We start from the raw sequence: 27182 nt of genomic DNA, 5'->3' as shown, positions 1-27182 counted from the left end.
AAAGTAAAGATGTGCAAAACATAGCAAGTAATAAGACAACAAGACTCTTGTCTTGAAATCTAGTGTAAAATCCAAAGAGATTCTGGACATATTTAAAGCACATCAGTAGGAAGACACAATCAATACCTTCACTGTGCAATAGCAATGTTAATGTTACCCATGACAGTGCCATTATAGCAGAGTTACTGAACATGATTTTCTAAAATTCCTTCACCAAAGAAGACTAAGTGCATGGTGCAGATTTCAAATCGAGAACAGCTGCCAATGTGAGTGTAGCGAAACAGCTTAAATCACTTAATAAAGGCTTTTCTTCCAGTCCTGACTGTACATCAATTAGGTTCCTTTCAGAGTACACTTATACAATAGCTCCACACTTAGCAATCAAATACAACTGCTAGCTCAGCAAACAGATCCGTATACAAAGAGCGGAAAGTTGCACAGGTCACCTAAACAGTTGAGAAAGGAAATAGGAGTAATCTGCTGAATTACATATCCATATCACTATCGCCAATTAGCAGTTGTATTCTGGAACATATACTGTGTTTGAATATTATGAATGGTCTGAAAGAAAACAATTTATTGACTAGTAGTTAGCATGGATTCAGAAAATATCATTCTTGTGTAACACAACTAACTCTTACCAACATGAAGCAATGGGTGCTATTTCAAACTGATTCCATATTTCTGGAGCTCCAGAAGGCTTTTGACACTGTTCCTCACAAACAACTTCTAATCAAATTGTGTGTGTATGGAGTAATGTGTCTGTTGTGTAAATAGATTCATGATTTCCTGTCAGAGAGGTCGCACTTCGTAGCAACTGATGGAAAGACATCAAGTCAAATCAAGTCAAATAGGAGTGATATCTAGCATTCCCCACGAAAGTATTATATGTACTCCGCTATTCCTGATCTATATAAAGGATTTAGGAGACAATCTGAGCAGCCTTCTTAAGATTGTTTGCAGATGATGCTGTCATTTATTGTCTCATAAAGTCAACAGACGATCAAACTCAGTTGCAAAATGATTTAGATATGGCATCCGTATAGTAACAATTAAATGCAAATGATGAATTAGGCATTACAATTACAAATATCTTAAACTGGAACATTCACATAGATATTGTTGTGGGGAAAGCTAACCAAAGACTGTGTGATTTACTGGCAGAACACTTAGAAGATGCAACAGGTCTACTAAAGAGACTGCCTGCAATACACTTGTCCGTCCTCTCCTGAAGTGTTGCTGCACAGTGCGGGATTCGCAGCCTATAAGATTCACAGAAACATCAAAAAAGTTCAACAAAGAGCAGCTCGTTTTATATTATCGCGACATATGGCCCCGTTTTATATTATCGTGACATATGGGAGAGAGCGTCCCAGATATGATAAATGAGCTGGGGTGACAATCATTAAAAGAAAAAACAGAAAAAAAGGGCATTTTTCATTGTGGCAGGATCTTTTCACAAAATTCCAATCACCAACTTTCTCCTCTGAGTGCATGAATATTTTGAAACAATTGTTGTAGTACAATACGAGAAACCAGAGCTCACAGGGAAAGACTGAAGTGTTAGTTTTTCCCACGTGCTGTTTGAGAGTGGAACAGTTGACAAATAGCTTGAAGACGGCTCAATGAACCCTCTGCCAGGTACTTCACTGTGAATTGCAGAGTAGTCACAGAGATGTAGATGTAGACTTTGTCAAAGATTAAGAAAAGGACACTAACAGTAACGAGATACAACCATTAGTTAATGTTACCAGCAAATTAATTATGTACAAGCAATAAATATCCATCTAATAGTTCTTATTAACATATTTCAGGTACACGTTTCATATTAAAAGTACTTAACAGTTGTGATGATGAAAGAGGAGAAACACAATTTCTCTCAGATGAGATAGAAGTATGCAAGGTATGAAACCACACTAAGAAAACTAGAGGCATGTGAGTGACAGAGGACAAGCCATTACGTGAGTGTAGTGTCTGGTGAGTGTGACACAAAGAATGGAGATGATAGATTCAACTCTACAAGAGGACAACAAGAAAGCTGCAATTTTTTTTCCCAGTTCTGGAAAATGCTTAGTAAATTTAAACCCATATGTAACTGTCGACTGGTCAATGATCATCATTTCATCTAGTGAGTGTCATAAGCCTATCTTACAAGCCCTTTTCCTCAAAAAGTGCACATCCACTTTTTTAGATGACATGCAAATTGTGTGTCCTTTAAGGATGAATTGACTGGTAACCCCTACATCACTAAACTCTACCACAAACTGGAAGAAACTAAGTCCACTCTAAAACATCAGATATGATTTAAATAAAAAATTAATATCACTGAATAGTACTGAAAAAGCTGGAAATTATTTTGTCTCTCTAACTTTTTACCCTAAATCACCAAATAGTCTTCCTCGAATGACTATTAAAAAACAGTCTTGGTCGCAAATTTCTTTTAACTGCAGCAGCCAGTTCAGTGTCGTGGATCGGCGCAACCTGTTCTATGGAAGTCCACCTGCCATTCCGATTAAAAGAAATTTGCGATCAAGACTGTTTCTTAATTATCATATTAATATAAGATCGCTGATAATGTTTTCAAAAATTTTATGTCTTCCTGGTACTGGCAAGTTGAATAATGATAAAGAGATACTGAAATTTCTTGCCATTCCAATGAAAACAATATCCTTTCTTGTCACTGTACATGTTAAAAGAAAATATTATTTTAAAATAAGAATAAATTATATTTTTAGAGGTCTTCAACATGCCTTCCACATTTTAATCAGTCTTGCCCTGACTTGATGCACTTTGTCTATCCTAAAGTGCCTCTGCTACTGGCAGCAAAACACACTTCTTTAATTCAGTCACACCATCAAAATAAAGAGAGAAAATTAAAAGCAGTTAAGCCTGCCAACTATGACAAATGAGCCAATGGCCCCTTTAGTATTCCTGTCGGCAGATGTCAAGAGGGGTGCAGATGAGCTAGCACGGGTATCATAGCACAATAGTGCAAAACACTGACACCGAGGGCGACTGCGAGGAGTTATGTGGCAGAGCCACTGATCGCCGACGGCAAAATGCCTGGCTCAGTAGTTCTTACGCAGACATCAGCTACCTCAGACCTAGCCTTTGCCTTGCACTGTGATATGTTTTACATGTAGTTAGTTACTCCGTTGCTCATGCTAGTTGTGTTGTGTTTGCTGCGTGCTCATCGCTGCACAGTGTTCGGAATCTCTGCTACTCCGTAGAGTGACTCGCACATCGAGTTTTGTTGCCTCTTCCCATGCTCAGCTCCCAAAACTTGTAGTCGAGCCACCATCAGCTGCTACAGTAATATTTTGTGCCAATAGCTGGGAGCCAATTTATCGAACTAATTAATCACAATGACTTTGTTGCAGCTACCTCTGCTTTTGCTGACATAGAATTTTAGAGTAATTGCTGCCCACTGGCAATGTTTTTAAATGCAGTGTGACTGTTGTTGCTGAGTTCCAATACTGGATGGCAGTTGACAGTCTGCAGTCAGCAGGCAGAGCTGTGTTGCATGAGCCTCACAGTCAGGCTGTGGAATATGTATGGGCCGGCAATGTTCAGTTAAAGTTTTTAATATGTTTTGGCCTATAATTACTCACATCTCACATTTAAGAGTTTCAGTGTGCAATGATAGCAGTCACATAGTGGCATGCAGAATATTAATTAATTGTGAACATTTCAAAGTATTTGCTGTGACATATCTTCGACTATAAATAGTACTGTTCATGACCTCATAACAATAACTGTTCTTCACAGCAACCGTCACTATCCACTTCCTCAATCATTGGATCATATCAGTCCCTTAATGAATGGAGTTGAGAGCGGCAGCAGTGTCATCGCAATAAGAGCATGCCATCGCTGTCCTGCTAAAGGTTCTTACTGTATACCTGGTACACCCTGCATTACGGGAATGGTTTTGCATCCTACCTACTCCTTTTATCTGTCAACTGTAACAAAAAGCAAATTTGGTTTACACCCAGATAAATAGTTTTTGAGAATTTTTTATTTTAAATGCCTTACCTTTTGGTGCATGAAAAAGCAGCCACTCAGAAGAAAGACCGTAATGCAGAACATGGGCCAAAGTCAAGGTCTTCCCACTGCCTGCACGGCCAACTGAAAGTTGTGCTAAGCAAAATAAAAGAAAAAGTTTGAAGACAGCATATGACTGTTGTTTAGGCAGTGATGGCAAAGTGTTCTTTCCTCAGTTTACTGAAAAGTCATCACTATTTAACTAGCAGCAAATGCAAACTGTATTATCAACTTCCCACAATATTTACGAATATATACGAAAAACTGGAAACTGTATACTTCAATTATTACCACGTGTTGAACCAACAGCCTTCTTGAATATACTGGTTATAGTCAGATTACTGAAGTTAAGCAATGTTGGGCATGGTCAGTACTTGGATGGGTACTCTGTCAGTTATTTCACTTCTGTCTTTACAAAAAGAGGAAGAGGTGTGGTGGCAAAAATTTCCCAATAAACAGACTTTGTACCAATACCATGGATTACATTTCAAATTTCTCCATAGTGTCTCATGAAGAGAGGGCATGTGACACTGTTGGACATGATCCATTCATCAGATGGGGACATCAAGCTCAGCAACCGCCTTGATGCTGTTTGAGAGGAATAGGTTATGGCCAGCACTGGGTTACTCCATCTCCCTTCTCTCATCATCGTCCAACACAAACATGACACCACACTCCACCATAACTTTCACCTACACTTATCAGGTACACTTAAATACACAACTAGCACACTTTGCAAAGGAAGGTGGTGCTGTGTGCAAAGGACAGATAAACCTTTCCAATTAGGCAGCTGAACCTGCCCTTCAGGGTCTCCCAGCCAACAATGCCACACAACTTTACTTTTTACTACCATCTGCTGACGCAATGGAAACTAAATAACAATACACATTCAAGAGGAAGTGATACTAAACAAAAAGCAGCTGAGGCGAACATGCCTTTTCTCTCAATGCGATTAACATCAAAGGTGTAAACTATCTACCAACACTTCTCCAAAGCAGCCATCTAGAAAAAATTATCACCTTACAGTACACAACAGTGCCTGGTATGTATCTTGTTTCTCCATCCATTCTTCTTTCTTTGTTCTATTTAATATTTTTCTTGGATTCATACAGGAGCTGAGAGAAATCTTATCTCTCATATCTGGAATTTATTATGATATGCAGCTGTGCCTCTATCCCTCACAAGAGGAAGTGAGAAATCAAACCACTATTAAATTGTTTTTATATTATACCATGCAGCTTTACTGTATGATTAAATGATGATGGCGTCCTCTTGGATAAAATATTCCAGAGGTAAAATAGTCCCCCATTCGGATCTCCGGTAGGGGACTACTCAAAATGCCGTCGTTATCAGGAGAAAGAAAACTGGCGTTCTACGGATCGGAGTGTGGAATGTCAGATCCCTTAATCGGGCAGGTAGGTTAGAAAATTTAAAAAGCGAAATGGATAGGTTAAAGTTAGATATAGTGGGAATTAGTGAAGTTCGGTGGCAGGAGGAACAAGACTTTTGGTCAGGTGATTACAGGGTTATAAATACAAAATCAAATAGAGGTAATGCAGGAGTAGGTTTAATAATGAATAAAAAAATAGGACTGTGGGTTAGCTACTACAAACAGCATAGTGAACGCATTATTGTGGCCAAGATAGACACGAAGCCCATGCCTACTACAGTAGTACAAGTTTATATGCCAACTAGCTCTGCAGATGATGAAGAAATTGATGAAATGTATGACGAGATAAAAGAAATTATTCAGGTAGTGAAGGGAGACGAAAATTTAATAGTCATGGGTGACTGGAATTTGTCAGTAGGAAAAGGGAGAGAAGGAAACATAGTAGGTGAATATGGATTGGGGGGAAGAAATGAAAGAGGAAGCCGCCTTGTAGAATTTTGCACAGAGCATAACTTAATCATAGCTAACACTTGGTTCAAGAATCATAAAAGAAGGTTGTATACCTGGAAGAATCCTGGAGATACTAAAAGGTATCAGATAGATTATATAATGGTAAGACAGAGATTTAGGAACCAGGTTTTAAATTGTAAGACATTTCCAGGGGCAGATATGGATTCTGACCACAATCTCTTGGTTATGAACTGCAGATTGAAACTGAAGAAACTGCAAAACGGTGGGAATTTAAGGAGATGGGACCTGGATAAACTGAAAGAACGAGAGGTTGTAGAGAGTTTCAGGGAGGGCATAAGGGAACAATTGACAGGAATGGGGGAAAGAAATACAGTAGAAGAAGAATGGGTAGCTCTGAGGGATGAAGTACTGAAAGCAGCAGACGATCAAGTAGGTAAAAAGATGAGGGCTAATAGAAATCCTTGGGTAACAGAAGAAATATTGAATTTAATTGATTAAAGGAGAAAATATAAAAATGCAGTAAATGAAGCAGGCAAAAAGGAATACAAACGTCTCAAAAATGAGATCGACAGGAAGTGCAAAATGGCTAAGCAGGGATGGCTAGAGGACAAATGTAAGGATGTAGAGGTTTGTCTCACTAGGGGTAAGATAGATACTGCCTACAGGAAAATTAAAGAGACCTTTGGAGAGAAGAGAACCACTTGTATGAATATCAAGAGCTCAGATGGCAACCCAGTTCTAAGCAAAGAAGGGAAGGCAGAAAGGTGGAAGGAGTATATAGAGGGTTTATACAATGGCGATGTACTTGAGGACAATATTATGGAAATGGAAGAGGATGTAGATGAAGATGAAATGGGAGATACGATACTGCGTGAAGAGTTTGACAGAGCACTGAAAGACCTGAGTCGAAACAAGGCCCCAGGAGTAGACAACATTCCATTAGAACTACTGACGGCCTTGGGAGAGCCAGTCCTGACAAAACTCTACCATCTGGTGAGCAAGATGTATGAGACAGGTGAAATACCCTCAGACTTCAAGAAGAATATAATAATTCCAATCCCAAAGAAAGCAGGTGTTGACAGATGTGAAAATTACTGAACTATCAGTTTAATAAGTCACAGCTGCAAAATACTAACGCGAATTCTTTACAGACAAATGGAAAAACTAGTAGAAGCGGACCTCGGGGAAGATCAGTTTGGATTCCGTAGAAATGTTGGAACACGTGAGGCAATACTAACCTTACGACTTATCTTAGAAGAAAGATTAAGAAAAGGCAAACCTACGTTTATAGCATTTGTAGACTTAGAGAAAGCTTTTGACAATGTTGACTGGAATACTCTCTTTCACATTCTAAAGGTGGCAGGGGTAAAATACAGGGAGCGAAAGGCTATTTACAATTTGTACAGAAACCAGATGGCAGTTATAAGAGTCGACAGGTATGAAAGGGAAGCAGTGGTTGGGAAAGGAGTGAGACAGGGTTGTAGCCTCTCCCCGATGTTATTCAATCTGTATATTGAGCAAGCAGTAAAGGAAACAAAAGAAAAATTCGGAGTAGGTATTAAAATTCATGGAAAAGAAGTAAAAACTTTGAGGTTCGCCGATGACATTGTAATTCTGTCAGAGACAGCAAAGGACTTGGAAGAGCAGTTGAACGGAATGGACAGTGTCTTGAAAGGAGGATATAAGATGAACATCAACAAAAGCAAAACGAGGATAATGGAATGTAGTCAAATTAAATCGGGTGATGCTGAGGGAATTAGATTAGGAAATGAGACACTTAAAGTAGTAAAGGAGTTTTGCTATTTGGGGAGCAAAATAACTGATGATGGTCAAAGTAGAGAGGATACAAAATGTAGACTGGCAATGGCAAGGAAATCGTTTCTGAAGAAGAGAAATTTGTTAACATCGAGTATAGATTTAAGTGTCAGGAAGTCGTTTCTGAAAGTATTTGTATGGAGTGTAGCCATGTATGGAAGTGAAACATGGACGATAACTAGTATGGACAAGAAGAGAATAGAAGCTTTTGAAATGTGGTGCTACAGAAGAATGCTGAAGATAAGGTGGGTAGATCACGTAACTAATGAGGAGGTATTGAATAGCATTGGGGAGAAGAGGAGTTTGTGGCACAACTTGACTAGAAGAAGGGATCGGTTGGTAGGACATGTTTTGAGGCATCAAGGGATCACAAATTTAGCATCGGAGGGCAGCGTGGAGGGTAAAAATCGTAGAGGGAGACCAAGAGATGAATACACTAAGCAGATTCAGAAGGATGTAGGTTGCAGTAGGTACTGGGAGATGAAGAAGCTTGCACAGGATAGAGTAGCATGGAGAGCTGCATCAAACCAGTCTCAGGACTGAAGACCACAACAACAACAACAACAACCATCATCTGCTCCTGTGTAAATCACTTTAATCAATAAGTAACCAAGGGAGTCCCTTTAAGAGCTAAACAGATCGTGTATAAAACCTCTCTCTCGCCAACCAAGATCAAGATGTACAGTCTGGAGACCTGTGTCATAAATAAGAGAGTAAAATACAGGCATGTGAAATGAAGTTCCTTAGGTCAGCTGTAAAAAAAAAAAAAAAAAAAAAAAAAAAAAAAAAAAAAAAAAGGCAGGAGGGACAAAGTCAGGAACCAATATGTGAGGTGAGATCTGCAGAACACATTGACCATAAAGTAAAGAATGAGTGCTGCAAAATTGTGAGGTTAGGTTATGTGCCCAACTCGAATTCTGCATCAGTATTTGGAGATGGAGGTACCAGGAAAAAGACCGATTGGGCAGCCTAGGAAAATATGGGCAGACAGGTTAATGAAGATCTCAAGAGAGGAATAATGTGGATGCAGTGGTGAGAGAAAGGCTATACAAGAACAGAAATCAACGGAGACATATCATTCACAAAGTTTCTGCTTGGCTCGCAGGAGGGAAATCCTGACGATGATGATGATGATGATGATGATGATGACGACTGAACTCCTAAGGTCTTAAGGTCTCCAAGTGTGACTGATAGAACTTTTGCGAGTAACAGTAATAGTATTATTGGTAAATGTGGATAACTGTTTAACAAACAATGGAAAATCCAGGATGGAATGTAATAATATTATGAGAAGGAAAGTTGCTTCTCACCATGTAATGGAGATGCTGAGTTGCAGATAGGCACAACAAAAAGAACCTCAGAATTAAAGCTTTTGGCCACTGGCTCCATCAACAATAAACGCTATTGTCTATTGTCAACAAAGGCCAATGGCCAAAAGCTTTAATTGTGAGAGTTGTTTTTGTTGTGCCTATCTGTGACTGAGCATCTCTGCTAAGTAGTGAGTAACAACTTTCTTTCTCATAATATTGTAACTGTTTAACAGTTTTATATGTAGCTTTCTAAAATGAGTTACTCGTGGTGCAAACTTTAAGTTAGATAGTGCATGAAATGTTGCCTAATGCTCTCCTTGCTACACACAGGTTTATTTATTGTATCAGTGATTCAAGAACTTACAATCTTTGTAGAGCTTTACCACCATAGTATGTAATTATTCTTTGGCTATTTCACTTGCAATAAAAATACTGCAAGGTAATATTCAATATAGTGCATTCACCATCATTATTTAGTTCTTAGGATAAACATTCCTATATCATCATCTCATTCATTTTTTAACCATATAACTTTACAACTGCTTGGTTGTCAAGAGTCATAATTTGATATTTTGTATGCCACTTACATATTGTGTTAATTGGGCCAAAAGGCAACAGTGTTCAGTCAAACCCCTAGAGAGCACAAGTCACATAATTAACAGGTTGCATGCTTGTCCATCCATAGGGTGACTGTTAGGTTCGCTCTATCGTAGTTATCAAAAATTCAAGTCACACACCCCACAGGTACCACTGTGACTGGGTTTGACTCATACATGATTGTGCTCATTAGTCATTATTTATGTATTTTTGGGATCTGGCATCCCAATATTTATTTGTGTCATCTGCAGTAGATAATTTATTTGAGGCTCTCAGCTAAGTTTGTGCAGTAGGATAATATTAGGCATTTTTGCACTGTTGTGTGTCTCCACCCCAGCTCAGTTAGGCCACGTTTGTGCTGCAATTACGACAGGACAAGATGTGTGCCGCCACATGTTTACAGCAATATTATAGGACCACGATGATTGTGACGTAGTCATTCTCACTGCCTGATGAATCGTGAACACACTCTACCACGGGTGACATCACCGAACACACGTAGTCGTCCGTGCTGTGTCCACACTTTGCCACAGGTTAAGCCATCTTCGACAGCATGTCCACATGCTGCCAAGGGTCCACGCTTTCATCTGCACCACCAACAGACATGTTCACGTGCTGTCAGGTGTCCTTGTCACACCTCCTTGCTCCGCCGACTACGAGTCATCATGTTGCTGTGCTGCCACCGCTGACTGCAGACATTGCATTGCACAAAGATGTAAAAAGATAAGTACAACAGCAGTTGCATTTTCTGTACTGAGATTCGAATTGCCAGCCATGGCAAATGAAATTCAGAAATCTGTGAGTGAGTGTGAGTCACATGTGGGAAGTGATGGCAGCAGTCCTCATATGCAACAGAATGAAATTTGAGTTAGTTTGGGAACTGGATCCAAAGCTTAGCAGTAAAACTGAAAGTAGTATGGACTCAAAATTTCTGTAGTTGGGAAATAAAAACTGTACTGCAAGTAATAAGACTGATCAGCTCGAGAATAAATTTGTAGAGGTAGAAAATAACCTTGAAAATAATGTCAGAATGGTTGAAGAAGTTTTTAATCAAGTAGATGTGTTGCAAAAGATATTATCTGATAAAATTGAAGCCATGAAAAGCAATCTTCTGGAGCAAATCCCATTACATGAACAAAGATGCAAATTATTTGAAAAACAAGCAGAGGCAGACATAAATTCCATCAGTGTAGGAATTTCAGGTTGTCATAAGGGGATCCCTGGTGATAAAGAGGAATAGAAGGGGAAATGAATGTGCTGAGGGGAAACAATACTGTAGTGGCAGGGAATGGAAATTTGTAGGTGGGATATCCTATGGGGCAAAGATTTCAATCAAAACCATTTCATAGAGAGATTAAATACCATGTTGTCAATATTTTTGGCTGCATGCAAGGATTTCTTTCTGGCAGGGATGAGTAATACGGCAAAACTGTGTTAAGAGGCAGTTGGAAGGGGGAGCTCAAAAATGGGCTAACCAAAATGTTACTAAATTCTCTAATCTTAAAACCTTTGACCCTCTGTTCTTGAATAAATACTGGGACCCAGCAAAACAATTTTTTGAATGGACCTAGTTACAGAAGTGGAAAAGAGAGTACGAGAGTTCTGCTTTAGAGAAATGTATAAATTAAATGAGTGCGATAGGCCACTAGGTGTGTTAACATAAATTTTGGCACTAAGGAGAAGGTTACCAGACAATCTGCAATGGGATCTGATTTATAGTGCAACAGATTCAGTGGAAGAATTTCTAAATTTTGTGGAGCACATGGACAAGGCTTTGTGTTATAGACCTAGATATATGGAACAGAGGGAGAATGGAAGGTTATTACAAAAGGGAAACAGTAAAACACAAAGTACTCACAATAAGAGGGGGAGAGAGGATACAAATGGTCAGAATAATCAGGGTTGAGACTGGAGAAGCAGGGCACAAATGGATAACACAAATTTTGGAAGGAGATGGGACAATTTTGATCAGAGGAGTCCTGGTGAGAGTATGGGAATAGAGGAATTGCCAGATGCAAAAATGGACAGGGTAGGTAGTCAAAAAATTTGCTGATGCCTCTCATAAGGCCCACTGGGGGGCTGGTAATTATAATGTAAACAGGGCCAGACAAGGACATGATGGGATAAGGAATAAAATTAAGAAGGAAAACAGAGAAATTGGGATGTGTCATATGGACACTGTCTTAGGTAACAAAACTTTATGGAGACAAAAGGTAAAAAGGACAAAATGGTACAATTCTAATATCAGTAACTAACAGTGTGACTTAAGCATTTATAAGATGTTTAAGAGAGAAGAGAAATCAGAGGCAGATGATAAGGACAATATTGGTTTGTGTGCAACAAAATTCATTGAAATATCATGAGACAGATGATGTGGTTTCATTAAAAGGAGCAACAGAAGTGAATATGTAACCAAGGGGCAATGTTCTCAGTAATCATGGGTGTGACAAAGGAGATTGAGTACAGGTAAAGTCTCTAGTGAATAGTACGGAGAATTATGCAGAAAGTGAGGATATGATTAATCATTGTGATTTAAAGGGTAATATGAGTGCTTTCTTTGATAATACAGCAAATGCTTATTGATAATGTTGTTGTGCCTATGTTTACAGGTGATATTGAATTAAATGTGGATATGGAAATGTGTAATGACATGGAAAATTTGCTATGGAATGGTCGAGAATAAAATCAAACCCTATGTATTCTTAAATAGTGAACATGAAAGTCTGAATGATGCCAACTGTAACAAACAATTGAAAGCCCAAGTTGATATATCAACAATGAAGGAAGGGTACAATGCCACTCACCATAAAAACGACATGTTGAGTGGCCACAGCCTTCACCAGAAAAGAGAAGCACATGTGCATTCACACAACCAAGCACATCTCTCTCTCTCTCTCTCTCTCTCTCTCTCTCTCTCTCTCACACACACAAACACACACACACACACACACACACACACACACACACAAAGCGCGTGTGCGCACACCTGCCATCTAATTGCTGCTTCTGCTGGACACAACATCACTGCATTCTGGCTGCAGCCAGTGCAGAGAGCTGTCATATATGCATGATGTGTGCTTGCTTGTGTGAATGTGTGTGTGTGTTTTGTTTCCTATTCTGAAGAGGGCTATGGCCAAAAGCTAAATGTCTTTTTGTTGTGCCTCTCTACAACTCAATGTGTCGTCTTTACAGTGAGTATCAATCTTTCTTTTCTAACAGTGTTGACTTTCCAACCCCAACTTTCCTATTTCTTACTCATTCTCTCCCAGGGATGTGGTCTTATTGTAACACTGCCTGAATGGGCAGGTTACTGAGGCAACATCAGCAGAAATTGTGGCAAAACTGCAGGTGGAAAAGAGAAGTAGTAGTGGTGGTGGTGGTGGTGGTGGGGGTGGAGGATCGTACGTTCCTATGGGACCACACTGCTGAGGTCATCGGTTCCTAGGCTTACACACTACAAAGGGGAGGGGGGAGCCACATAAACTGTGGCAAGGCACCTCAGATCACACGGCTACGCCATACAGCATGGAAAACAGATGCTATTACTTGTTAAACCTGGTATTAAAATGTAGAAACATATCACAACAATTGAAAGTAAGACTATAAAAAACACTACTGGCACAAGATGAAATCATTAAATCAACCAGAATGATACCCCTCCAGTGTGTTTGTATCTACAATGCAGCTACATGTGTCACTGAGGCACGCAAGCCATGGCATCTCAGCAACGTCCATGGATCAGCAGTCAACAGAACATGTATTCTTACCCTATTTCATTACGTGCCAGATAATGAAGGATACAAAGCACATATCTGATAGCCGGCTTTGAGTAATCAGCAGATCTGAGATACTCAAAAACCTCCAAAGCAGGTCTTCGCACCATCACACAAGTTTCTGCAAAAGTCTTCACTTGCTTCTTAAATATTGTAGGTAATCCTCCAAAAGTAAATAGCTGTTTTTGCACCTCAGGAGATATTGTGTAATACTTGGCTTCCTGTGATATAGTGTGATGAATCTGCAAAAAATAGATATGTTCTTTATGAAAAGTATAGTCTAAACTTGTTTTGCTTATAGTGAACAGTTGTTTATAAAGTAATTTATTTGTTTAGGGTAATATCTGCAATTTTTACGCAAAACATTTAAAAGATTTTATATGGCTGAAACACAAAAGAACTCTTAAAAATAGGAACTGTGTTGTTTTGGTTACACTTGTACAAAAATGCAATATGTATTTTGTTTTGTGTTTCATCTCAATTTATTATGAAGCATCTTCCATTGCCTGAAATATATCTAGGTTATACACAGTTATGGTTCTTCTCTGGCTTATCAAATTTAACATTATGAGAAGGAAAATTGCTAGTCACCATATAGCAGAGATGCTGAGTCACAGATAGGCACAATAAAAAGACACTCACAATTATAGCTTTCGGCCATTAAGGCCTTTGTCAACAGACACGTCCGTGCACGCAACTGCGCGCATGGCCCCCCCCCCCCCCCCCCCTCACACACACGCACATGTGCGTGCGCATGCACACACTACTACAGTCTCAGGCAACTGAAACCACATTGCCTATCTGCAACGGTTGGGTTGGGTTGGGTTGGATTGGGTTGGGTTGGGCAAGGAGGCCACACAGCGAGGTCATTGGTCTCATCGGAATAGGGAAGGAAGTCGGCCATGCCCTTTCAAAGGAACCATCCCAGCATTTGCGTGGAGCGATTTAGAGACATCACGGAAAACCTAAATCAGGATGGCCAGACACGGGATTGAACTGTCGTCCTCTCGAATGTGAGTCCAGTGTTCTAACCACCGTTTGTGACTCAGTGCCTCCACTATATGGTGAGTAGCAACTTTCCTTCTCATAATATTGTTACATTCCATCCAGGATTTTCCATTGTTTAATATATTTAATAACTGATAATGGGAATATTCTGAAAAGGGATTGGCATCAACTATGATAAAAAGTGATTAACATATTGCTGGAATGCATGTATGGAACTACTTTTCCATAAACAAGTTTACTGGTCTCCTACCACTCTAGTTTTCTCTCAGTTAAGTTTTCCTCATTCTTTGTTCTATCCTTAATGGACTACAGCAAAGCAAAACTGTGACAGAAAATGAATGATTAAAATCTTTAATTCTGTTACCTGATGTTACACTGAAGCACCAAAGAAACTGGTTTAGGCATGCGTATTCAAATACAGAGATAAGTAAACAGGCAGAATACAGGACTGCGATCAGCAACACCCATATTAGACAACAAGTGTCTGGCAGAGACACATCTCTCTATGGTACTTATTACTACCAATGCTCTTTTCTAAATGAACAAATGTCTCTGAGCACTATGGGACTTAACATCTGAGGCCATCAGTCCCCTAGAACTTAGAACTACTTAAACCTAACTAACCTAAGGACATCACACACATCCATGCCCGAGGCAGGATTCGAACCTGCAACTGGAGCGGTCACGCCGTTCCAGACTGAAGTGCCTAGATCGCACGGCCACACCGGCTGGCTCTAAATGAACACTTCACGCCAGAGCAACACATGTGAAGTGATACTTCAGACTACTACTATTTGCACCACTTTCTGTTCTATTCAGAAATGGGGCTAAAACAATGGCTATTTGTTTACAGTCATGTGTGTCATAATTCCGTGGCCATATCATTACAAAGTGAAATATATGAAGAAATATATTACAGCCTACACTGAACAATCATTCATCAAACCTAAACGACTGACTCTTCAAAGAAGTAGCTTTCTTTTGATTCATCTATAATTCCCCTTGTCATTTCCTTAACACTCATCTGTCATTATAGCATGATTAAGGTAAGCAGTATTCAGTGTATCAAAAGATAATTGTGTTTGTATCATACTATGCTGGTCTTCTGTTATTCTGCAAAGACACTTCTGTACGGACATTACCACTGCTAGTGAATCATCAGAGTAACTCTCACTCTGGACAGATTGACCTTTTACACATACTGATACATGAGAAGCCCTTTCAAACTTCTTGTAGAACAATACCTTTGTTTCTGACTGACACACACTATTCAGGAATATGCCAAAGATGTTTCACATCATTCACATACTTGATATATACTTCGTACGGCTGTATCTGCATTAGCAGCCTACAATGGATATTGCTGCTTCTGCACTCTCACTGTCATCAGATCTACTTGATCCTTTGCTCTCCTAACCACAGTCCAGAATACCACTGTATTTGGCAACCCACAAAAGCTATTCCACAACAAAGGACATAATTTCATCTTTTTAGCTTCCCAACAAAAATTAACACTGACAAGTTAAAGTCCTTATTTCTAGCTAAAGAAACTTCTCCTTCAGCAATTCTGCTTTGAACCCCAACTTCATTATGACTATATTAGACAGTCTCAAACATTAGACAAACGAATGAATCTATCTCATCTAGTAACTAATTTGGTATTAACTTGCAACTTAATCTGTGCCTTACTGTGTTTTTTTTTTTTTTTAAACATAATTAATTTTGTACTCCAAATTTTTCTCAATATCTCATGAAATAGGTGACAAAATCAAACATAAAAATCAATGGACTAAGGCAAAGCAAAACTGTGACAGAAAAAGCTTTAGCTCTGTCACCTGATGTTACACTGAAGTGCCAAAGAAACTGCTATATTCAAATACAGAGATACGTAAACAAGCAGAATACAGCACTGCGGTCAGCAACACCTATCTTAGACAACAAGTGTCTGGCACAGTTGTTAGATTGGTTACTGCTGCTACAATGGCAGGTCATTAAGAAGAAAGTTTGAATGTGTTGTTATAGTTGGTGCATGAGGGATGAGACGCAGCATTTCCAAGGTAGCAATGAAGTGGAGATTTTCCCGTACTACCATTTCATGAGTGTACTGTGAATATCAGGATTCCAGTAAAGCATCAAATCTCCAATGTCACGTTGGCCGGAAAAAGATCCTGCAAGAATGGCACAAACAATGACTGAAGAGAATCATTCAACATGACGGATGTGCAACCTTTCCACAAATTGCTACAGATTTCATGCTGGGCCATCAACCAGTGTCAGCGTCTGAACCATTCAACGAAACATCATTAATATTGGCCTTTCAGAGCTGAAGGCCCACTCATGTACCCTTGAAGGCTGCACAAAACAAAGCTTTCTGCCTTGCCTGGGCACGTCGACACCGGCATTGGACTGTTGATGACTGGAAACATTTTGCCTGGTTGGGCGAGTCTCGTTTCAAATTGTATCAAGCAGATCAACGTGCACGGGTATGGAGACAACCTCTTCGATCCATGGACCTTGCATGTCAGCAGGGGACTGTTCAAGCTGGTAGAGGTTCTATAATGGTGTGGGACGTGAATAGTTGGAGTGATATCTATATATGATGCTCACAGGTGACAGCTACATAAGAATCCTGACTGATCACTTGCATCCATTCCTGTCCACTGTGCATTCCGACAGACTTGAGCAATACCAGCAAGACAATGTGACACCCCACACATCCAGAACTGCTACAGAGTGGCTCCAGGAACACTCTTCTGACTTAAAACGCTTGTGCTGGCCATCAAACTCCCCAGACATGAACATTATTAAGCATATCTGGGATGCCTTGCAACATGCTGTTCAGAAGACATCTCCACCCCCTCATACTCTTACGGATTTATGGACAGTCTTGCAGGATTCATGATGTCAATTCCTTCCAGCACCACTTCAGACATAGTCGAGTCCATGCCACATCGTGTTGTGGTACTTCTGCGTGCTCGTGGGGGCCCTACATGAAATTAGGCAGGAGTACCAGTTTCTTTGACTCTTCAGTGTAATATACTTAACTATCTGAGTAGACTCCGTAGGTCAGAAGCTATTTTAGTCTCTCACAAAGAATATGTAATAGTTTAGCTGTTAGGCAAAAGAAATAATTCAAATGAACTTAATGTTACCATTCACAACAATCTCTGACATAACAAACTGCTGATTCATTCATCTCAAACACCCCAGTCATCAATGTTACTTTAAACTCTACTCCTGTTTTAATATTAACCCATTACAGAGACAGACTTTACATCTACTGCATTACACTTAGCATACTTACAGGATCATTTTCAGTAGTACGGAAAGTTTGTGTGCTCTCATTCTTGTTGATGTGTGGTACGGGCTCCGCAGATGCAGCTGACATGAACCGAGATGAAGGACTTCTTATAGCATTGCGCATAGTATCACAGACCACTGAAAATTAAAATGTTAGTAAAACTAAAAGAAAACATACAGCTATGCAAAGTAGCATTAACTTCACAACAGTGGAGATGTCTTTGTTGTAAAACATCAAATCTCAGTACTGTGTAACAGACTAACTGATAAACACACACTCTAGCCACTACTTTTTGCTTCCCTTTCTTTGACTAATGGTCCTGGGGGAGGAGGGGGGGGGGATAAAATTTCTAATTGCCTGTGAAGCTCTACCAGCAATAAAAAGTGACAGGCACTGCATGATACAATATCAGGGAAATATTCAAACACGTAATACTGGCCCATATTTTTCAGAGTTGAGTTCTTCATTTATCATCAGAGACATGCAATGGTCTGATTTTATATCTCTATTTAAAGGGTGAAAGGTTCTCTGCATACCTCAAGATAAACAAATGTACAAAGAGATGAAAACAGTGTCCGCCACCGTAGCTGAGTGGACAGCGCGCCTGCTTGTCATGCCGGGGGGCCCAGGTTCGATTCCCGGTTGGATTGGAGATTGTCTCTGCCCAGGGATTGGTGTTTGTGTCGTCTTCATCATCCTCATTTCATCCTCATTGACGTGCAAGTTGCCGAAGTGGCGTCACCTCAAAAGACTGGCACCAAGTGGTCAGGCCTAACCTCCGGGAGGCCCCTGCCACACGACATTTCATTTCATGAAAACAATAAATCAGTGTATTATGTATCTGAGGGATTTGGCTCATGACACAAACAGAGAGCATCAGGAGTGCACAGATTAGACACTTTTTTTAGGTTAAAGAAATCCATCCATAGGTTTAATGTTCAAAGACCTGCTGTACTCAGAGAGAATAATATATCATCCACATCAAGTACAGAGGACACTATTTTGTTCTTGCAAGACACAAAGAGAGGATGTTAATACAGCAATGGATAAGGGCATGGGCATCAATAATGAAGTCCCCGAATTAGTCTCACATATTGATGGTAATAATGAACACATATTTAAATGAAATGATAATTAAATGGGCACCCTAGCTGCAAACAGGTGTTGATGTACTTCATTGGGGACATGTTGAAAATGTGTGCCCCGACCGGGACTCGAATCCGGGATCTCCTGCTTACATGGCAGATGCTCTATCCATCTGAGCCACCGCGGGCACAGAGGATAGTGCGTCTGCAGCGACTTATCCCTTGCACGCTCCCCGTGAGATCCACATTCCCAACAGTCCACACCACTATTGGGAACAGATACTACCGTCATATATAACACATACTTAAGTGAACAGAAAGCTGACTCAAATCAGAAGTGAATAACAGCAAAGTCATAAGATAGACATCAAGAGTGGTGCCATATTTATTACATTTCAGTAAAAACAAACAATGGAAACTCTACGTTGTAACATCAAAAGGAAAAGGGCAGATTGCTACTCCCTGTAAAGCTGACCCACTGAGTTGCAGACAGGCACAACAAACGGACTGTAACACATGACAGCTTCTGGCCAAAGCTTTCTTCAGCAAAGAAAACACACACACATTCACACAAGACCATTACCACCATCAGCTCTGACTTGAATGCAAGTGTCACATGAATAGCAATCTGGAGTGTGGCAGGGAAGGGGGAGAGACAGTGAGGTATGGATTAGGGAAGAGAAGAACACTGTCTGGGAGAGCATGCAGGAACTAAGACTGTCAGGTGCAATGTCAGGAGCTCAGAATGTGCTGTAAGGATAACTCCCTTCAGCACAGTTCAGAAAAGCTGACGGTAAAGGGATGGATCCAGATGACCCAGGTTGTGAAGCAGCCATTGAAATCAAGCATGATATGTTCAGCTACATGCTACGCCACAGGGTGGTCTACTTTGCTATTGACTGTAGTGAGTAGTGGCCATTCATCATGGTGGAGAGCTGGTTGCTACTCATAACAATATAGAAAGCTGTGCAATTTTTGCAGCAGAGCTGATATACAACATGGCCATTTTCACACGTGGGCTGGCCTTTGATGAGGTGTGATAAACCTGTGACAGGACTGAAATAAGAAGTATTGTGTGAGTGGACAGGGCAGGACTTGCACCTGGGTCTTCCACAGGAATATGATCCATGTGGCAAGGTGTTGGGATTGGCAGTGGCAAGGGATGGACTAGGATGTTGTGGAGGTTGGGTGGGAAACAGGACATAACTTTATGAGGGGTGGGAAGGATCTTGAGTAGGATGTCCCACATTTCTTGGCATGATGATAGATAATCAAAGCCCTGAGGAAGGATGCGGTTCAGATATTCCAGTCAGAGGAGGAGGGGGGAGGGGGGAGGGGGGGGGGGGGGTTGGACAATGAAGGGTGCATTCTTTTGTAATTGGCTCTTGGGGGGTGGTGGGAGGATTGGGAATGTGTGGGGAAATGGCACAGGAATCTGTATGTGGCCTAGGTCTAGGGGACAGTGCCTGTTTGTGAAGACTCTGATGAGACCTTCCGCATAACGGAAAAGAGAGTTCTTGTCATTGTAGATATGCCATCCCCCGGTGACATGGGTGTACAGGAGGGATTTTTTGGTGTGGAAGAGATGGCAGCTATCAAAATGCAGGTACATGGGTTTAATGTGGATGGAGCCATCGGAGAGGAGGTGATCAATGTCTAGGAAGGTGGCACACTGAGTTGAGAAGGACCAAGTGAAGCAGGTGTGAGGGAAGTTGTTGAGGTTGTTAAGGAATGAGGGTAGGCTGTCTTGGCCCAGAGTTCAGATCATGAAGATATCACCAATGAACCTGAACTTTATCAGGGGTTAGGGGTTTGGGAGGCTAGGGCAGTTTCCTCTAGATGGCCCTTAAACAGGTTGGCATAAGATGGTGCCATGCAGGAACTAGTGACTGTACTTCAGATTTGATTGTATATCTTCCCTTCAAAGGAGTAGTAGTTATGTATTAGGATGAAGTTAATTGGAATGATGAATGAGGTCATGAGTTTGGACTGTGTTTTAGCCACAGAAATGGGTACTTTGCTGAACTGGGCAGAAAAATGGAGCACAAAATGATGTAGGAAATGGCAAATGAAAGTGTCGCATGGTTGTGAGGTGAGCTGGATAACAGAAAAAGACACACAAAATATTTACAGGCACACAAAAACACATATGCAAGGATATACAAGAACGCAAAACACACACAAATATGCAAAAACATGAAGATATACAATTTTTCCCCCACAACTCACCTCTCAACACCTCGCCTGGCAGTCTCTAGTCTCTGCCTGTCCCATCAGACAGAGCTCTTCTGTCCTCCCACCCATACCCAGCTATACCTCCCCCTTCCCTGCCCCACTCAAGATTGCTATTCACATGATAGTTCCATTCCAGTTGCAGCTGTCAGTGTCAGTAATCATGTGTGCATGAGTTGTTCTTGCTTGTGGGAATTGTGTGCACTTTCTTTGCTGAAGAAGGCGTTGGCCAAAAGCTATAATGTATAACAGTCTTTTTGTTATGCCTGTCTGTGCAACTCAACAGGTCATTTTTATCATGAGCAGCAATCTATCCTCTTTCCAATGTTGTTTATATTTCAGTAAAGAACACTAGCATATTTAGTGACACTATTACAGACTTTGATTGTAAAATAATTTGGCTGAAAGTAAGCATCAAAGGTGTATCAAATGTGGTAATCAGACGCTTTTATTAACCATCTTCGAGAGGAATTGTAGCTGCAGAATGCTTCAGGGAAACTTGGAAAATGTCAGACATAGTTTACTGATCATTCTGTGGTAACTGAAGAGCACAACAAGCCAGATACACACTGAATGAGTGTCAGGGGCAGTGATTAATGCAATATTACTGACACAATGTCCAAATTTATGTTCAGAAATTTCTTAGAGAATTGACTCAAAATAGATCTTCTGGTGATAAACATACCCAAACTTCCCAATTTAGTTAATGTAGAGAAGAAAATCAGTAATCACACAGATGTTACAGCATCAATGAGAAAACAAGAAAGAAGAATGATAACAAAGTTGGGAAACTACATCTATTCCAAGTGCGACAAAAAACAGATTTCTGCGTATCTGAGTGGTCAACATCAAACATTTGTACCTGGAACTGAAAAAAATGGAGTATCAATTTATACAATTAAAGAGTAATGCTCAATACACTTTAAACAGGTATGTGGCACAGAAGAGGGCCAAACCGTTGTGTCAGTGGTGCAGGCATTTACCTTGTAGGTGGATGTTGGCAATCCCAAGATGGCAGTAGCCAATGTGAGGATGGTATGTGGTAGTCAATGAGAATTAATGAAGCCAATTATGCCAATATAAAGGTTATGTCAATACATAAGTTGCATATCTATTTGAATCCTTGCATGTATCATGTCATAACTTGATTTGTATGGATATGTTATCTACATCTACATCTATATTCTGCAAACCATCATGATGTGCGTGGCAGAGGGTACATTCCATTGTACCAGTTATTAGGGTTTCTTTCTATTCCTTTCATGTATGGAGCCAGGAAGAATGATCGTTCGAATGCCTCTGTGTGTGCAGTAATTATTCTTATCTTACCCTCACAATCCCTGTGTGAGCGACATGTAGGAGGTTGTAGTATACCCTTAGAGTAATGATTTAAAACCGGTTCTTGAAACCTTGTTAGTAGACTTTCTTGGGAAAGTTTACATTTGTCTTCAAGAGTCTGCCAGTTCAGCTCCTTCAGTATCTCTGTGACTCTCCCATGGATTAAACAAACCTGTGACAATTCATGCAACCCTTCTCTGTGTACATTCAATATCCCCTGTTAGTCCTATCCGGTATGGGTCCCAGACATGTGAGCAATATTCTAGGATGGATCGAATGAGTGATTGTACACAATCTCTTTTGTGGACTGATGGCACTTCCCCAGTATTCTACCAACAAACCGAAGTCTACCACCTGTTTTACCCAGGAGTGAACCTATGTGATCATTCCATTTCATATCCCTACCAAGTATTACACCCAATAACGGAGATGCTGAATCACGATAGGCGCAACAAAAAGATTCACACAATTATAGCTTTCGGCCATTAAGGCCTTTGTCAGCAATAGACACACACAAACACACGAGCGCGCACTGCGTGCATGCGTGTGTGTGTGTGTGTGTGTGTGTGTCTATTGCTGACAAAGGCCGAAGGATATAATTGTGTGAATCTTTTTTTTGTGCCTATCGTGACTCAGAATCTCCGCTATATGGTGATTAGCAACTTTCCTTCTCTAATATTGTTACATTCCATCCTGGATTTTCCATTGTTTGACATATTACTCCCAGGGACTCAATGATATTATAGTCATACAATGCTACTTTTTTTTCGTTTTGTGAAGTGCATAATTTTACATTTCTGAACATTTAGAGCAAGTTGCCAATCTCTGCACCATGTTCAAATCTTATCAAGATCTGACTGAATATTTATGCAGCTTCTTTCAGATAGTACTTCATTATGGTTATCATTACAGATAACTGCATCATCTGGAAAAAACCGAATTTTACTATCAATATTGTCTGCAAGGTCATTAATATTCAACATGAATAGCTGGGATCCAGCACACTTCCCTGGGTCATACTCAAAGTTACTTCTACATCTAACGATGACTCTTCATCCCAGATAACATGCTCTGTTCACTCTACCAAAAAGTTCTCACTCCAGTCACAAATTTCACTTGATACCCCATATGATTGTACTTTTGACAATAAGTGTAGGTGTAGTACTGAGTCAAATGCTTTTCGGAAATCAAGAAACACTGTATCTACCTGGTTGCCTTGATCCAAAGCTTTCAGTATGTCATGTGGGAAAAGTGAGAGTTGGATGTCACACGATAAGTATTTTCTGAATCCATGCTGCTGTGCATTGAGGAGGTCGTTCTGTTCAAGATACCTCATTATGTTTGAGCTCAGAATATGTTTTATGATTCTGCAACAAATCGACGCCAAGGATATTGGACGGTAGTTTTGTGGATCACTTCTACTACCCTTTTTGTAGGTGAGTGTGACCTTTTCCCAAGAATTGGGCATGCTGTTTTTTGTTGGAGGGCTCTATGATAGATTACAGTTAGAAGAGGGGCATAACTCAGCCGCAAATTCAGTATAGAATCTGACAAGGATTCCATCAATCTGACAAGGGTTCCATCAGGGCCTGGAGCTTAGTTCAATATTAACGATTTCAGCTGTTTCTCAACACCACTGACACTAATTCTTACTTCATTCATCATTTCCTTGGTATGAGGATTAAATTGGGGCAATTCTTCTGGGTTTTCCTTTGTAAAGACACATTTGAAAATGGAGTTAAGCATTTCAGCTTTTGCTTTGCTAACCTCTATTTTTAGTGGCTGTCTCATTCGCAACGGGCTGGACACTAACTTTGGTGCTGCTAACAACTTTTACATATGACCAGAATTTCTTTGGGTTCTGTAAAAGATCATTTGACAATATTTTGTTACAGTAGTCGTTGAAGGCATCATGCACTGCTCTCTTGCCAGCCAAATGTTTTTCATTCCGTATCTGTCTGTCTATAGCCCTACACTTCATTTTACACCTATTAATCAGTAATCTCTGTTTCTTTACAAGTTTCTTTATAGTGACTGTATACACTGGAGGTTTCCTCCCATTATGAACTGATCTACTGGGTACATATCTATCCAATATGTGGTCAACCATTTTTTTTAACCTGAGCCAGATTTCCTCTACTTGCTCCTGACATGTGCTAAGAGTCTCAAAAGCTCCTCATTGAGATATGACATTACTCACTTTTTATCTGGTTACTGAACACATATATCTTTCTGCTTGTTTTAGTTGTCCTTCATACTTTAGTAATCATTGTTGCCACAACCGCGTCATCCAATTTATTTCCATCATAAGTGGGGTTCCTAACTATCTGTTATACATAGTTTTCAGAGAAGCCATTTATTAAAGTTTCACAGGATGTCTTATCACACCCACCACTAATAAAACTGTTATTTTCCAAGTTAATTGGATAATTAAAGTCTCCACTGATGATTACAGTATGACTGGGGAACTTACAGATAAGTGAACTGAGGTTTTCTCTGAAGTTTTCGGTTACATCAGGTGATGTGTCAGGTGGGCGACAGAAGGAACCAATTATCATTCTACACTCACCCCTGACATGAGTCTTGCCCAAACAATCTCACATGCAGCATCAATTTCTCTCTCAATGGATTTGAGTTTTTTGTCTACCATGACAAATACACTGCCTCCATTTCCCATTTGGCTCTCCTTTTGATATACACTTAAATTTTCCCCATAAATATCACTGTTATCAATTTCAGGTTTCAACGAGCTTTCTGTACCTAGTACTATGTGAGCTTCACTGCTTTTCATGAGTGCTTTAAACTCAGGAAATTCGTTGCAAATGCTTCGGCTGTTTACCATTATGATTTTAATTGTTTCACCAGTGGGATGTATTTCTTTCGATCTTATATTGGTACTTCTGGATTTCCTATGGCTATAGATATCTGGATTAGATGGAGTCACCTAATCTAGAAAACCCTTGTGTGCACCTCACACACAGTCAGCTACCCGATTAGCAGTCTCTGATGTGTAGTGCACACCTGACCTACTTAGGGGGGCCCAACAGTTCTCAACCTATGGCACAAGTCCAGGAAGTTGCAGCCTATCTTGTCACAGAACCTTCAAAGTCTCTGGTTCAGTCCTTCCACTCAAATCCGAATCAAAGAGCCACGATCAGTTCCTGGGACAATGCTCCAAATTGTGAGCCTCGTTGAAACTACACATACATGGCTGGTCTTCTTAACCTTCCCTGCCAGTCGCCGGTCTGACCCAAGAATGACCTCAGAGCCCAAACGGCAGGCATCATTTGTTCCAACGTGCACCACAATCTGCAGTTGTTTCCTCACTGTTCCCTCAATGGCTGCCGGAATAGCCTATTCAACATGTTGAATGAGGCCCCAGAGATACACACTGAGAGTACCTGGTGTCCTTTCGTGTCCCTTGTTGCCGTTTCCATAATTTGCCATACGATTCAACTGCAAATGATTAATAGACCCCAACCCTTTTGCATTTGTCTACTCCTGAAGCCAGACAAAACAGGTATCCCCGTAACAGGTGAAGTGAGTCCCACTGGCTCCATTTCAGTTTCAGTGAAAGGCAGGACCTCAAAGTTGTTGGTTAAGGGGATTGGTACAACACCCTGAGTCCTCTCTGGTCCCTGTCCACCCTGTACAGGATGCCTACATCTACCACTGCTACACCACTTGCAGTCTAGTGGACAGGTAATGACATTTCCTGTACTTTCTGCAGGTCATAGCAGAGGATAGTACGTGAGGTACCTCTGGTACAGTTCCACAGCTACACGACTCTCTGGAGCTCTTACAACACACCGATTTGCATCAGCTGTCAATAATTTGACAGTAGGCAACACTATTTCTAGCTGCTTACGAATGTCAACCAACTCAACCCACGATTGAGAACAGCATTCACAGTGGGGCTGCATTTTGGCTGGTGCAATGTACTACAAATGGGGGAAAAAGAAAAAAGAAAAAAAACCTTTAAATTAAGCCTCTTGATTGTCTTTTAATCTGTTAAGCTAAAAAGTTACTAATTCCCTATAAGAACTGAAGCAGTTACACAAAACAGATTTCTATTAAAGCAACAGAAAAACATATGGTAAAAATTACTAGTTTCCTAAAACATTTTGATGCTAATTATAGTTGTTAGCAAACTTGAAAACAAAGTTAACTTATGATAAATGCTGATAACATGTAGGGCTACTCCTCTTTAAGGGAAAACTAGATGTAACACAAGGTGTTTGAAAATCTATTACAGTAACTGAATCACAGACCCCAATCATCAAGTTGTTTATAGCACACTGTGTTATTTGGAAACTGTCATGACTTCTGAGGTGACAGTTACATTGGAACATGATGATGTAGTGGTCTCCAGCCCAAAGACTGGTTTGATGCAGCTCTCCAGACTAACATATCCTGTGCAAGCTTCTGCATTAATGTGACTTACATTCATTTGAACCTTTTTACTGTAAACAACAATTCTTGGTCTCTCTCCCTTCTCCTACAACCCCCTCCCCCCATACACAAACAAATATACACCTTTCTCGATTACCAAACTGACAATCGCTTGATACCTCAGATGCTATGAATGAATCCCTCCTTTTAGTCAAGTTATGCCATAAACCTTTTTCCTCCCCAGTTCAATTCAGTTCTTCATCATTAGTAATCTGATCTACTTATTTAATCTTCAGTGTCTTTCTCTACAACCACATTTCAAAAGCTTCTATTTTCTTCTCGCCTGAACCATCTATCATCCACATTTCATTACAGTACAAGGCTACACACCATACAAACAGATTCAAAGACTTCGTAACACTTAAATTT

The 27182-nt window shown here is 40.3% G+C and overlaps 1 protein-coding gene across 1 annotated transcript in view; it reads right to left on the bottom strand.

The window, feature by feature from the left end:
- LOC124616188 (28S ribosomal protein S29, mitochondrial) overlaps positions 1-27182 on the bottom strand; it is a 99605-nt gene that overhangs the window by 35543 nt on the left and 36880 nt on the right. Inside the window, exons 2-4 of the mRNA XM_047144482.1 lie at positions 17710-17843; positions 13426-13639; positions 4033-4125 (exon numbers count right to left, since the gene is read on the bottom strand). Of these exons, the coding sequence (XP_047000438.1) occupies positions 4033-4125; positions 13426-13639; positions 17710-17843 (441 nt within the window). The remainder of the gene's footprint in view (positions 1-4032; positions 4126-13425; positions 13640-17709; positions 17844-27182) is intronic.

This window comes from Schistocerca americana, chromosome 5 (assembly GCF_021461395.2).
Source record: "Schistocerca americana isolate TAMUIC-IGC-003095 chromosome 5, iqSchAmer2.1, whole genome shotgun sequence".
NCBI lineage: Eukaryota > Metazoa > Arthropoda > Insecta > Orthoptera > Acrididae > Schistocerca > Schistocerca americana.
Note: the sequence above shows the minus strand (reverse complement) of the source record. Positions and strands in the feature narration are given on the sequence as shown.